The 15,809-nt window shown below is 35.0% G+C and overlaps 1 protein-coding gene across 2 annotated transcripts in view; it reads left to right on the forward strand.

Moving 5' to 3' along the window:
• LOC150104151 (cyclin-I-like) overlaps positions 1-15,809 on the forward strand; it is a 71,189-nt gene that overhangs the window by 42,261 nt on the left and 13,119 nt on the right. For both annotated transcript variants that reach the window (XM_090397296.1, XM_090397295.1), the window contains one exon: positions 4,688-4,909. In XM_090397296.1, the coding sequence (XP_090253422.1) occupies positions 4,688-4,909 (222 nt within the window). The remainder of the gene's footprint in view (positions 1-4,687; positions 4,910-15,809) is intronic.

Genomic DNA, 15,809 nt, shown 5'->3' on the forward strand with positions numbered 1-15,809 from the left:
TGCAGATGCTCAGTCATAGGTTGTATGCGATGCATAGTGTATTCTCAAATCATCTACTCAACTCGCCCCCTACAAAGATTAAATCCTGAGTGCACTACTGGTATACCCACACTATAGAATTTATCCGTAGACATTTCGCTTGATAGGTTTCAGTTGTCTTTTTCTGGTATTGTCATTTTATGAAGTGATGTGAAATGAAAGTAGCAGTGTAAAATCTCTCATGATATGTTACTATGTAACTTATGTTCATTTTTACATGTTTTTCTAGAGAGATTGCATTTAAATGTCAATTTTTGTCTGTAATAATCTTGTATTTGTAATATAATTTAACTATGAGCCTTGGTTAAAATGTGGCACACAACGTCAGTATGTAACACTGTTAACTCATGTCCATATATGGCAATTTCAAAAGACACGTGAAGAATGACGTCATCATGTTCAGATTCCATACATGACCATATGTGGAAGTTTCGAGAGATGCACGTATGCGTACAATGGAAGTCCAGGCCTTTATAAGGCAAAACGTCAAAGATTTTTTTTCTCAGGTTTCTTGATCTTCTCTTATCTGGATCCACCTCCATGAGAAGTATTGTATCGATTGTTGGAATTTCTTGCTAGGAAAGGGCTGCACACTGCCGCCATGTTAAGGGCATAGAATAATTGACAGTTCAGACAACGAAAAAATTTGGTGGGATATCAAGAACGAGCCAGCAGAAAGGAAGAACGACAAAAAGGGGCACTTTCGTGTAAACAAGGGATTTACGAAAAAGGCAGTGCTATATTTCCAAGCAAGAATGTACATCAAGTGTATCTGGTTATGGGTACAATAAGATTAACAATTGAAATTATTTCAATTGTTAATCTTATTGTACCCATCACTCAAGGTGTGTGTCTATCTCAGCTGTGTATAATTAAATTTTGTAAGAGTAAGTAGAGTACTGAACTGGATAATGTAATTTAATATTGAATTAAGCTTGCCTAAAGTATGCCTTATTTCCAGTTTGTGTATGTATGACTAGCAGGATATTCTAGATTGTGATTTAGCTTTAAGGGAAGAAACATAGAAATTAGTCTGAATCAGGAGGAATTGAAATTGACAGATTTGTAATGCAATTGTGTGTGTGTGTGTGTGTGTGTGTGTGTGTGTGTGTGTGTGTGTGTGTGTGTGTGTGTGTGTGTGTGTGTGTGTGTACACACAGTGTTAATGTGGATCAGACTGTAAATATTCCATTTTGATTTAATTAAATAGTTTGTGAACAACATTGGACTGATTCTGTCAATGCACTACCCTGAAAATTTTTGAACCTGCATAAGATAAAGTTTAAATGAACAATAATTGAACCACGACTAATTAAAGGAAGATTAACATAAGCAGGGAATGCTAACAATATCTGTTTAGTCTTTCATTTAAAATCTTATAATCTAGCACTCAATACATAGTCTAACTGGCGCATAGTAAAACAAATAAATTTGTTAGACTATAGAACATAAGATCTACTAGAAATAAATAAATGCTGGCAGTCAATCATTCATGACAGTTCACAAAGTTTTAAGTAAAGAACACAGACACAAGGGTTGAGAAATAGCTAACAAAAAAAAAAAAATTTAACAGCAGTATTGGATTAGAAATGATTTTTGTATAGTATTTTCATAATATAGTAAGTAAACTCTCAATTTAACGGACTATTAGGGGCTAAGGGTTGTCCATGAAATCGAAAGTCCATTAAATTGCAAATCTTAGGAATAGTATTGAAAGTAAAACACTTTCAGTGGTACTGTATTAATATATTTTAGTGAGAGCATTTTTTATGTAAATACCATTTTACTGATAATTGGGCTTGAAAAAAAGCATCAGTTGCTTTCCACTTTTATACTGTTTTATACTATCCTGAAATTTTCAAACCTGCATAAGATAAAGTTTAAGTGATCAGTAATTGAACCACGAAATGATAACAACATCTGCTGAAAATATTCGTAATAAGCAATCATCTCTGGATCTGAAGATGTGCCTATGAACGATATGATGTCGTCTATGTGTTCTCTAACCACTGATAGTTTTGGACCATCTGGAACTGCTTTTTCCTCATTGTCAACCTCCTGATCACCCCATAGAACATCTTCAGCAATCTCTTCTTCGCTGAGAATTTGGTAGCTTGGGTCGCCCTTGTCGATATCTAGCCATTGTTCAATGACATTATTATCAGCTTGCATCAAAGTTTCATGGAAATCAGAGGTTTCAAAACCTCTGAAATCATATTCTGGTTCACTCACATTCAGTAACTGAGTCCAGCCATTAGCCAATGTTGTAGTCTTTACCTCCTTCCTAGCAGCAGCAAAATTAGAGATGGCAGACTTGATGTTGTATGCGTGCATATTTTGAAGTGTCCTGGCTTCTCTTGTATCTTCTTTGGGGTCGTTTTTCGTTCTCCAAGATGACTGTAATCTCTTCAAGAAACTTCTTCTTATACTACCTTTTGCAGCAACAGTGACTCCCTGGTCTATAGACTGTATTATAGAAGTGGTGTTTGGAGGAAGGAAGATAAATTTTATTCTTCCATTCCTACTAACCAACTTCTCAGCATTAGGATGGGCTGATACATTATCAAGAAGTAAAACAGCTTTTACATCTTCAGGAGAGATTTTCAGGTCCTCTTATTGGTAGTTTTGCACTTTAGGTATGAAGTGATTGAAAAAATGTCACTTGTAAACCAGGCGTTCCTTGAGCTGGAATAGGTAACAGACAACTGGTTCATAACATTCTTAAAAGCGCAAGGCTTTCGTGCTCTTCTGACTACCATCAGCTTGAGGTGATGCATGCCATCTGCATTAGCACAAAGTAGGGCTGAAATGTACTCCTTGTTTAATTTGCAGCCAGGCGTGCTAATCTCATGTTTGTCCGCAAGAGTATTTTCAGGAACAGCACGATTGAAAATACCTTTGCAGACAAACAGGCCAGTCTCATCTGCATTGTAAACTTGAGACAAAATAAGACCCTCAGATTCGGTGACTTCATTGATGTATTTTCTGAAGGGCTCAACTTGTTCAATATCGGCACTCGGTGCTTCACCACATGTTTGCCTGTTCGTAATACCATGGTGTTTACGAAAGCGGCAAAGCCACCCATCACTGGCTTGGAACTGTATGCCCATGTGTTGTTCCATTTTTTCAGCAGCCAACCTTAACTCAACACCACGAACAATGCCACAAAACCCCTGTTGAGCGAACCACTTGTAAACTCCTAAATTCTTATGCTTGGTCAACTTCACGTTTCTTATCTGCCACAGTGAAACCACTTTTGGAGCTCTCAACATATATTTTAGCGAAAACTGAGTAAGTTTGTCTTTATTTTTGTGTATGTCTGAAACTGTTTGCTTTTTCACCCCATAAAGTTCACAAACATGAGCATCAGATGCACCAGTTTCCAACTTAGTAACTCAAAATTTTGTGCTATCATCAAGTTGATTCGTTTTCTTTTAAACCCCAGACATATTAACTGATATTAATAACGGTTTAACTAAAAATTACTCCAGTAATAGCCTAAACACCACATTTTGTACTAGCAATGCTATTGACGCTATGCTACTTTGTATGACGATGCTGCCAAAGCATGTGTGCGAACTATTAAGAGTATGCAAATGTATCCAAAGATACAATTTATAAACACTGCCAATTTTTTCAAATTAATCATTGTATTATTTATTTACTAGCCCCCACCCCCGGGAGTTATGGACTGGTAAGCCAGTTCTCCTTGAATTTTGAAGACTCGAAACTTAGGGTAGCCCTGAGTTTCAAAACGTGACATAAAAAGGCTTATCATTTTTTGTGTGTTTTTTTTTTTCCCGAAATTCATTTTTACTCGGTTGGAATATTATAAAAAAAGGTTTAATGACTATTACCGAGAGAAAAGATGACAAGATATATTTAACAAGATACTACTAGTTTACTAGTTTCGTTACATGAACATCCTCAGGTATCATAAACTAGTAAACTAGTAGTATCTTGTTAAATATATCTTGTCATCTTTTCTCTCTGTAATAGTCATTAAACCTTTTCTTATATATGGTAGATTTATTTTATTATTTCATTATCTGTATTTATTTGTCAAAATTATATCTGTTAAATCGAGAGTTGACTATATTTATATTTAGCTATTCTGGGAGAAACTTGAAATTTTATATAATTCATCTGAATAAATTAAATTTAAAAATTTTTCTGGAACTTTTTTGTCTTCTCTATAATCTTGTAGGTATATACATTTCAACAAAAACTTAATATGAATTTTGGTGATTAGATAGGTATCTGCTTTCTGTATATTTTCCTGCTTTTTTACTTCATCAATTTAAGTTAACGTTTTTATCCTATTTAAATCATAAATGCATCGTATTTACATAGGAGACAAAACTTTAATATTTCACTTGTTTTGAAAAATCTAAGTGTATATATATATTGCGGTTGACTCTCACTATAGTGGACTGAGTTATAGGTACCATAAGGATAATATAATGAATTCCATTTAGCATGATATGGGACTTTGTCTAGGACTTTTTGGTAGCTTGTTATAGGGAGGGAATTCAGGTGAGGGTTGACTGTTGACAGTTTATAAAGTAATTTAGTTTTTATGTTATACAGAAAAAATCATATTACAGTTTGAAAAAAAAACAGCTCATTTTTATTATGCCTTCTCCAGTTTCATGCAATACTGGCAGTGGGCTGTCCTGATCTTCTAAAGAACACTGAGTGTGGTGGTTCCCTGAGATTCCTTGAAGAAAAGCTTGAGGCTTGTCTTCCTTGTCACCAGCTACTGGCATTCAGACCTTGTACTGTTGCCTTGTCATTTATTAGTCTGGAACTGGAATATACTAGGTGGAAGTGGATAGGATTTTCAGTTGCTGTGCAAAAGGTGACTGGTGTAAGTATTCTTTAATATTGGTATGTTGAAAGTAATTAAAATGTGTAATTCATTATATTTATTGAATAACTTTCATACAAGTCTTAAATGTAGATTCCTCTTGTACTCCATGAGTTCTTGACTATTTATCTTGAAGTAAATTCACTTGCATTGACCACTATTATTTCAACTGAACCCAACTTGTTCTCCCCTAGTTTTTCTCAATTTTTCTTAGCCTGTGCTCTTATATGCTTGTATCAGTCTTATCAGGAAAATTGCTTGTGAAAATTCCTCTAATTCTCGCATTGTTTTATTTTCCCCCTTTTTTAATAGATGAATGTTATGAGAACTCTATTCCAATTACAGTTAATTCTCACCATTGCACATTTATGGGAACCACAAGCAAATTTGTTACAGCAAATAATTTGCTGTATTGAATTGTTTTTAGGAGAGCATTGTACACATCAAATGTTACTTTTTTTGTAGTTTTAGTGTGAATGAGTTTGTTATATAGTTCACCCACTGTTCGTAGTTCTCTGCTTGGCATCTTGCCAAGAATAGTCTATTCATGCTGAAGGGGAGAAAGAAATGAAGGACGTACGAATTGGTCACCAACACACGAAATCACGTGCTTTATAAGTAAAATTTTCTCCAACTGTTATACAAGCAACATAGTTAACTACAATAATCATAAAAGAGAAGTTAATTTTCCGACCTGTAATAATAAACAACTCGTCCCACAATACAGACTGATTACCCTATTATCGGAATGGATTCTCCTTTTTCTGACATGCGCAGAAGTGTCGAAGGATCTCTAATCGGTGGGCGAACTATAGCAGCACTTGCTATAGTGAGTAGATTGTATTTGAAATTAGACTTTCTGATGAGATTTTCCCAATTCTGCAGTGAATTCGGAAATTCTGATTGCACTGCAAAACTCAATTCTCCTTGAAATTTTTTTACAAGGAGAATTGAGAATTTTATATATTTGAGCATTTCTGGTCAGATAAAAGCTGCCTTTTCTGCATTTTATAGCAAAATGTACTTGTAACTTATTGCTATGAGAAATGGTTATTTATAATTTATTTTTAGTTAACAGGAGATGGAAAAGAGATTTAATGTATTAATTGGGGGATATATATACTTCTGAGATGGATAGGAGGCAATTGCACTTGGTTAAACTAGGTTCTGTTTGAAGGTGTAACAAAAAGATAATGAATTAGGATGTTCCACATTTTTGTAGCATGTTAAATTAGTTATTTATTAATTATATAAAAGTGAATTTGTGTATAATGATTACCAGGTCTTCGGAATTCCACTGTCAGGCCATTAGAGACAAGTGTCAAGTGAATTTTCAAAGCTGTTCTAAAGTCATTTAAAATATATTTCATTATTTTCTTTGCATAATTTATGCATTTTTTCATTTTAAAAAATCACTTATTTGCTGTCAAATTATTTTATTATGGACATCATCTGCCATAAATTTTATTCTATTATAGTGTCTCCCCCCCCCCTAAAAAATTATCAAACATGACTAGCAAGTCATTACTATTCTTACAAAGAATCAAGATACATTTGTTTCACTGCCAGCTGTAATACAAAATAGGATGAATTTATTCTCCCTACACTTTTATTGTAAGCTCATTTTAGTAATTCAAAATTTCATGAATGAATTTGCTTTGTATTATTATATACTTGAACATTTTATATAATGGGAAAAAAATTTAATACTGTTATTTAAAAAATACAATAATCTTGCAAGGGTATTAAGAGTCTCCAGTCATGTGACTGACACATTGTGAAAAGTGAGTCAGGTTACACAGCAAATGTTAACTGCTTTCTTGTAGGCTTCCTGAATTTTGTCATTTCTTTCTTATTGAATTATTTTTTATAGATAAGTTATATAAATTCACCCATCGTTATGAACAATAAATGAAAGGAAACACAGACTACACATTTTTTCAAAAATAGTTCAACACTAAAGAAGATTTCTGTTGCATCATCAAGTAAGACATGCTTTTCAAGACAAGTGGTTGTGGTATGAGGTTGCATTTTGTGATGTATGTAAAAATATCCTCAAGCTACTGACAATACATTACTACAAGATTGCTAAGGATTTTGGAGACATTTAAGTTCCACGAGGCATCCAGTTCTTGCAGAAAATGATCTGAGTTAGTTTGACCAGATATCACCCCAAAAAAAACAAATTTTTAGCTGGTTGGCAAAGAAAGATGGATTCTAAAATGTTTGAATACCATAAGTATACCTTTTTTAATACAGCCTACTTCAAAAGTTTACTACCCCTGCTAAACATACTTGTAGACACAGGTCCAGTCCAAGTCCTAGTAGAAAAATATCAAAATTATATAAAACGTAAAGAATTTCCTACAGTGTTTACAGAATTAAAAAAGTAATCAGTTCCACCCCCATTCCCCAGCTATCACTTCAGAAGGATTTCAGAAATACCATTGCCATCCTCTACACTCGTGACACATCAGAAAAAATAGCAAAGTCTTTGAAAAAAATTATAACCTCTATACAGCTTTTAAGTCCCACCAGAAACATGCTATCCTTATTCATTCTACCAAATTCCTGATGATTGGAGTCCAGCTCTAATAGTACCCATATATAAAAATGGAAATAAAACAATGTGAGAATTACAGAGGCATTTCATTACCGAGTGTTCCTGGTAAAATATATGCAAGTATACTCGAGAAACAGTTGAGAAGAAATATAGATGAAGAACATGCTGGATTCAGGCCAAATAGAGGCTGTCGGGATCAGATCTTCACTGTACGACAAATAGTTGAGAAAGCATGGGAATATAACAAAGATCTCTATTTAAGTTTTGTCGATCTGGAAAAGGCATATGACAAGGTGCCAAGAGAGAAGCTATTCAATACGCTACATTTATATAGTGTCAGTGGGGCATTATATCAAACAATACTTAGTCTTTATTTGAGATATAAGTCAGCAGGTAGAATTAAAGTATAGGAAGATGGTTTAATGTTAAATCTGGTGTGAAACAAGGATGTACATTATCCCTTCTGTTATTCATTATGTATATGGATCAGATTATGAAGGAAAGTGGTAATAAACATGATATCAAAATTAGAGAAAATGTCAGCTTTTTGCTTTATGCAGACGATGATATTCTTCTAAATAAATCTGCTACAAGTTTGCAAGATTCCATGACTAAATTGAATAACTGTTGTAATAGATATGGTATGAAGGTCAGCAATAAAAAGACAAAGACAATGAAAATAGGCAGAATCGTTGGAAATGTCAACTGTGTTGTGAATGGAGAACCTGTGGAACAAGTAAAACATTTCAGCTACTTAGGCACGATTTTTAGTGAAGATGGTAAATTAAATATAGAAATAGACAACAAAATCAGCAAAGCTGGTATGGTGAGAAGTCAATTGAATAAATTCATATGGAATAAGAGAGAAATTAGTCGGAACACTAAATTAGCTTTATACAAGACAGTGTTCAAACCAGTTTTAACTTATGGATCTGAGAGCTGGGTCAGAAGTAAAACACTTGACCAAACACTAGAGACTGCAGATATGAGAGTCCTGAGAAAGATTATATGCGTGAACAGATGGCATCAATGGCAATATCATATTAAAAACGAGGATATTAGGAAAGAACTTGACATTGTCAGCATCCAGGAATGCATTAGCAGAGCTAATCTCAGGTGGTATTGTCACTTAAATAGAATGGGCAAGAAAAGATTAGCAAAACAAGTGTTCTCTGTCCGGTTGGCAGGAAAACGACCAAGATATAGATGGATTGATACAGTACAAAGTGCATTAGATGATAGAAATATAAGATCTGATAATGTTGGATGTCTTGACAAGTAACAGACTGATTTGGAGAAAAATTGTAGATAGGAAGTTAGTCATGATGTAATTTTTTTCAGGTAGTATTATCATATTCTGTACACCTCTTGAGGGTACATATCAAGAATTTGATTATGGTCAGTCTAGCCTTGCAGACCATGTATTGGATACAACCATGGGATCTCCTGGAAGAAACCATCATGCTCCACCATAATAAATTTAAAAAGAAAAGACTGTTTTTAAAATCTGCAGCAGCGCTCAGAAATCAACCGAATTTAACACATTGACTGCCACACTAGAGAAAAACAATTTTTCCATGTGGCCACAGTGTTTTATTATGAAAATAGAATAAAAACTTCTAAAACAAAACAATCCTCTATAATAAAGATGTACTGTGTGCTATGAAAAAACACGAGCTAAGAAAGGATGTGAATATGCCATATAAAGATGTAAACAGACAGGATGGAAATGCAGCAAATGTAATGTGTACTTTTGTGTAGAATGCTTTTTCCTAAAATATAAATCAATAAAAAAGTAATATAAAAACTTGAAAATTACTAATGTAAAAAAGTAATGTTAAAACTTGAAAAATAGTTCATAAGGGTAAAGCGTTTTCTTGACTTGTCAGGTTTAAGTGTAAAATTTAGATAAAAATAAATAGAAAAACGAATTTATTGATTTCTGTTCATTTGATCCAAGTTTTTAGAATTAAATTGTCAATATTAATTGTAACGATAAGAACATCAACAAGTAAGATTTTCACAAACCAACTGCAGGATTTTGCCCAGTGGGCCACCCATTACGTGATATATATTACAGCAGGGGGTCTTCAAAGCATGGCCCATGGAGCTCTTTGCAGTGGCCCATCGGTCATTTTGAAAAAATAACTACTTAACATTAAAATGCAATTAAATAAAAAAATAATTTCGATGAAGCCTGCGGGCCAGTAAGCTATACTGCTGTATTTACAGTTGTAAGATTGTTTCCAGATTCACAAGGAATGCTGTGCATTTGATACGTTACATAAAATCCTATAAAAATAAATATTAAATAGACATGCTTCTTCAGCCATCTACCAGCGCCAAGCGGTACTTAAGTACTAGACAGCTCACTCGTACGAACTACTGCTTCAAAGCTCGCTTCGAATGAACTACTGCTACTAGACAGCTGTTTAGTAGCTTCCAGATACATCTCGAAGGTTCTCAATACTTCATTATTTTCATATAAATACAAGAGGATCTCATCTACAGTCAGTCAGTTGTGAACAGTGCGAATATTCGTGTATAAGCACACGCAGGTTCGCTGTGTCAGCCATAGCCTGTTGTGGTTTTATATTGCCAGACTTTTTTCATCAGTGTGAGACATATTTAGTGTATAATAACTGTTACACAGCCATGTTTGGATCATTTTTTGAGTTCACCTTCCATCACTATGGCATCTACGAGTAAAAAGTGTAAATCAAGTGATTCTTGTCTGGTTTTTAATGAAAAGTGGGCCAATTTGTACTTTGCCGATTGACAATAACCCAGTGTGTTTGATTTGTCGTGAGTCAGTGTCAGTATCAAAAGAATACAATATAAAATGACACTATGAGACAAAAGCATGCTTCAAATTTCGATCACCTTCAAGAGCGACTTTGTATGGACAAAGTGATCCATCTCCAAATTGATTTAAAATGCCAGCAGGGTATGTTTAAAAGGCAGAGGGAAGATAGCAAAGCATGTATCAAAGTAAGTTATGTAATAGCTGAAAAAATTGCTAAAAAAATCAAAGCCTTCTTGACGGCGAGTTTGTGAAAGAGTGTCTCATCGCTGCTGGGGATATTCTGTGCCCAAATAATAAATAAGTGTTTAAAAACCCCGAGTTTTTTCTGGAGTAACTGTAGCACAACATGTTGAAGAACTTGCCAATGACATTGAAGGAACTTTAAAAAAACGGTCGTCCGAATTTATATTATATTCACTTGCTTTAGATGAGAGCACAGATGTAAAGGATACAGCACAACTGGGTATCTTTTGTCCGTGACATTGATCAACAATTCAGTGTGACAGAAGAACTGCTAGTGCTCATACCTATGAAGGGAACAACGAAAGGCACTGATATTCTTGAAACTGCTCCAGCGTTTTGACCTCAGCTTAACCAACTTCGAGGGTGTGGTAACTGATGGTGCCCCTGCTATGATGGGAAAGAACAAAGGGTTTGTTGTGCTGCTACGGAAAGACATGGAACTAGAAGGAAAAGATTTTGTCCATTACTGTTGAATCCACCAGGAGAATTTGTGCGTGAAAACTATTGGATTTGAGAATGTCATGAAAGTTATTGTGACTGTCGTCAACATTATTAAGGCAAGAGAATTGAATCATTGTCAATTCCAAGAGTTTTTGACCCAAGGGTGCGAGGCGGATCATGGTGATGTGGCTTATTATAGTGATATGCGTTGGTTGAGCAGAGGGAAGATTCTTAAGAGTCTTTGACTTAAAGTGCTAAATACAGCAGTTCATGCAAACCAAGGGTAATCCGATTGCGGAATTTAATGATCCGAAGTGGATGACAGACTTTTCCTTTGTGACGACATCTTGTTGCATATGAATGACTTAAATATGCAGCTACAATCCAAAGGAGCATGCTCTGTTTGATCACACCAAAGCTTTTGTGGCCAAGCTCAAACTTTGGGAGGCACAACTCACAAAGAAAGACTTAACTCATTTTCAGCTTCTCGCTGAGTCCAACTATTCGTCTCTTGATTAATATGCTGCTAATTTTGTAGCATATTAATCAAGAGACAAAATTAGCCATGTTGCAAAGTGAGTTTGAAGAGAGATTTTTGTAACCAGCAGTCTTTTTTAGATTTATTTTCATTGCCATTCAGTGTCAATGCTGCCGAAATGCCAGGCTCAGTACAAATGGAGCTGCTTGAACTCCCAAACAACTCTTCTTTGAGAGAAAAATTAATTCAGTGTTCCCTTACTACATTTCTGAGGATGCATTCCGTAATCTTTGCTGGCATGCTTTGAAGATGTGCGTTTTGTTAGGAAGCACATATTCATGTGAGCAGTTCTTCTCCAGGATGAAGCATGTGAAGTCCAAGACAAGAATACTCTGTGCATAGCAACTTCCAACATTGATGCCAACATCGACAAGCTGGTCAAGGGAAAACATTGCCCATTGACATTGTAAAAATTTGTTTTCTTCATTAAATTATCTTTTTTAAGTATTGATTGTATTTACTGATCATGAATCCTACTCCTACCTACACTCTTAAAGCTGAATTTGTTTATTTTTATTGGATTTTATGTAAAGTATCAAATACACTGCATTTCTTGTGAATCTGGAAAGCATCTGACAATTCTAAATACCGCAGTATAGTTTAGTGGCCCACTGGCTTCGTTGAAATTTTTAAAGCAGCCAGCACTGTCTGAAAGGTTGAAGACCACTGTGTTGCAGCATGAGTTTGTCCTGTGCACCATGCTGCTCCCAAGGTAAAGAGACGTGAGTTATATATGTTTCGCAAGGGCCCCAGGCTCAAAACTAACTTGAGTTAAATACAACTCCATGGCAGTTAAATAAATACAGATGCATAAAACGTCCCAAAATTTGGGAAACACCAATTGTCAAAGGTCCTACTTTACATCATATGCCAATAGAGGGTGCACAGATAGGACTTCTGAGTCACTCACATTTCATTTGGTATTTTGTTGTCTTTGTGTGTGTTACAAGAGTTTTTTGTAATCCTTGAAGATGTCTGAGTGACTGAGACAAAATATTGGAAGCATTGAAATTAGTTTTTAATCCTTTCCTAGTGCTGTAAATATTCCATTAAACTTCTAACATGATATGGCGTATTCTTTATGGATGGTGGCATTAAAGGGACTGAATATTAGAGCAGTTGATTTTAAAAAAAAACTGGTTAATCTGAAGTTAATGTCTCGATTCAATAATTCTTCTGCTCCCATTTGAGTACCAAAAAAAATCTAAGATTGAAAATCATCATGAAATTCCTGCCATTCCATTCCAACTTCATATCTATAATTTTCCTCCAAATCAGTCTGTTACATGCCAAGACTCCAACATTATCAGATCTTATGTCTATTGTCTAAGGCACTTTGTACAGTATCAATCCACCTATATCTTGTCGTTTTCCTGCCAACCTGGCAGAGAACGCTTGTTTTGCTAATCTTTTCTTGCCCATTCTATTTAAGTGACAATACCACCAGAGATTGCATTTGCTAATGCATTCCTGGATGCTGACCATGTCAAGTTCTTTCCTAATATCCTCGTTTTTAATATGATATAGCCATTGATGCAATCTGTTCATGCCTATAATCTTTCTCAGGACTCTAATATCTTCAGTCTCTAGTCTTTGGTCAAGTGTTTTACTTCTCACCCAGCTCTCAGATCCATAAGTTAAGACTAGTTTGAACACGTCTTGTATACAGCTAATTTAGTGTTCCGACTAATTTCTCTTTTATTCCATATGAATTTATTCAATTGACTTCCCACCATACCAGCTTTGCTGATTCTGTTGTCTATTTCTATATTTAATTTACCATCTTCAGTAAAAATTGTGCCTAAGTAGCTGAAATGTTTTACTTGTTCCACAGGTTCTCCATTCACAACACAGTTGACATTTTCAATGATTCTGCCTATTTTCATTGTCTTTGTCTTTTTATTTCTGACCTTCATACCATATCTATTACAATAGTTATTCAATTTAGTCACGGAATCTTGCAAACTTGTAGCAGATTTATTTAGAAGTATAACATCGTCTGCATAAAGCAAAAAGCTGACATTTTCTCTAATTTTGATATCATGTTTATTACCACTTTCCTTCATAATGTGATCCATATAGATAATGAATAACAGAGGGGATAATGTACATCCTTGTCTCACACCAGATTTAACATTAAACCATCTTCCTGTACTTTAATTCTAACTGCTGATTTACATCTCAAATAAAGACCAAGTATTGCTTGATATAATGACCCATTGACACCATATAACTGTAGCATATTGAATAGCTTCTCTCTTGGCACCTTGTTATATTCCCATGCTTTCTCAACTATTTGTCATAAAGTGAAGATCTGATCCTGACAGCCTCTATTTGGCCTGAATCCAGCTTGTTCTACAAGCTTTTCTTCCACAATTCTTCTCAATGGTTTCTCGAGTATACTTGCATATATCTTACCAGGAACACTCAGTAATGAAATGCCTCTGTAATTCTCACATTCAGTTTTATTTCCCTTTTTATATATGGATACTATGAGAGCTCAACTCCAATCATCGGGAATTTGTCCCTCTATCCAGGCTTTCTGAAGTATGCAGTGCAGCCACTGTAAGACTTTTATACCACCATACTTCAGTATTTCTGGCCGAATATCATCTACACCTGCTGTCTTTCCATATTTCAGGCTTTTGATGGCTTTTTCTACTTCAAGTATGGATATGTATTCCTGACTGTATGCCTGTTGAGTGTTTTTTACCACTGTGCTATCACTGCTTGTTTTATTTAGCAATTTTTCGAAGTAATTACTCCAAACTTGAAGGATATTTTTTTCTCCTGTTTTCATGTCACCTTTATCATCAATTTTATCTTACTCAAGACTAAATAGTGATCACTTCCAATTTCAAATCCTCTGTACGCTCTGGTGTCTTGCACCATTGGAGAAAACATCACTATCAACAATAACATAGTCAATGAGACTTTTCTTATTCCTTGCCTCTTCTCTGCATGTGAATTTGTGTACATTTTTATGTTGGAACATGGTGTTAGTAATAACCAGTCCATGTCCTGAGCATATCCAACAGGTATTTGCCATTATTATTAGCTTTGCTCTTTTCTCCAAATTTTACCAAAATATTTTTGTATGTCTGACAATCATTTCCTACTCTGCTATTTAGATCCCCAACAAGAACCAACTTTTCCTTTTTCATTGTGTCAGTTGCTTTCTCTAAAGCATGAAAAAATTCCTCCACTTCTACCTTAGTAGACCCTTCTGTGGGACCATAGCCACAAATAAGTCTCATTGTTCAATTCCCCATTCTTATATTTGCCCACATCATTCTACTTGAGACTGCCTGCCATTCAAGAAGATTAGCCTCGTATTTTGTGTTAAATACTATGGCTACTCCTTCTTTTCCTTGATTTTCATTGCCTGAATATAACATTTTGTATTTATTTTGCTCAGGAAGATCTTACCAGTTTTTGTCTTTTTTGTTTCAGTCACCTGAATTATGTCGATCTGGTACTTATCTAATTCCTCAGCCAACTCCATTTCTTTGCCATTGAGGCTTCTTATGTTGATAGTACCGATCTTTAACTCTGGTGATGTTCGGCGGGGGTGTGTTTTCAGATTTGTTTCAGTAGCTGACTTTGCTGTTTGCTCTGGTTCCCGTGCGAAAACAATGGGGTGGCTTGTTTAACCGGGTGAAGCCACAGCCTACATGAAATTTTGTCATGTTGTACCATCATTTTCTATATTGGTTTAAGCCAATAAGAATACAATTTGGTCGACTAAATCCCAAATTGGCAGCCCATCCGCTTTCGTTCAGTATCCAGGTAGATACCCAACAGAGTGCACCACGAGAAGGTGAGGATTGGACATTAGGTCAGAAGCCCTGGTTTGTTCTCTGCATTCCTTTAAAGGCTATGTGGAGGTCTCTTCTCAGTTATATAGCTTTGACCCTTTAGCACCCCTTAGATTGAAAATCAGTGTGCTGTAATTTAAAGCAGGAGATAGATTGAACTAATTTGATGCCCATACACACATAGTATTATGTCATTATTCTATCCATTAGTAACAAATTCAGTTCAAAGACAAAAATACATCAAAATGAGGTAGAATTGTTCTTTTGATGTACTGATATTTTTGCTACATTCTATTCTTTTACTTAGAGAAAACTGTGCATTATTCATAATTCTTCATCACATACAGTTGAAAAATTATTTAATTGAAATAAATTAACTGTTTTGATTTGCATATTAATCTGTCTTAATGAAATAATTTTTAAACTGTGTCTACATGTAACTTATGCAGAAAGGTGTCCTTTCTGTTAGGAAGAGACATTCAAAGTCTGAT

Source organism: Typopeltis vanoorti, chromosome 8 (genome assembly GCF_054136105.1).
Source record: "Typopeltis vanoorti isolate ZY-2024b chromosome 8, IOZ_Tvanoo_1.0, whole genome shotgun sequence".
Taxonomy (NCBI): Eukaryota; Metazoa; Arthropoda; class Arachnida; order Uropygi; family Thelyphonidae; genus Typopeltis; species Typopeltis vanoorti.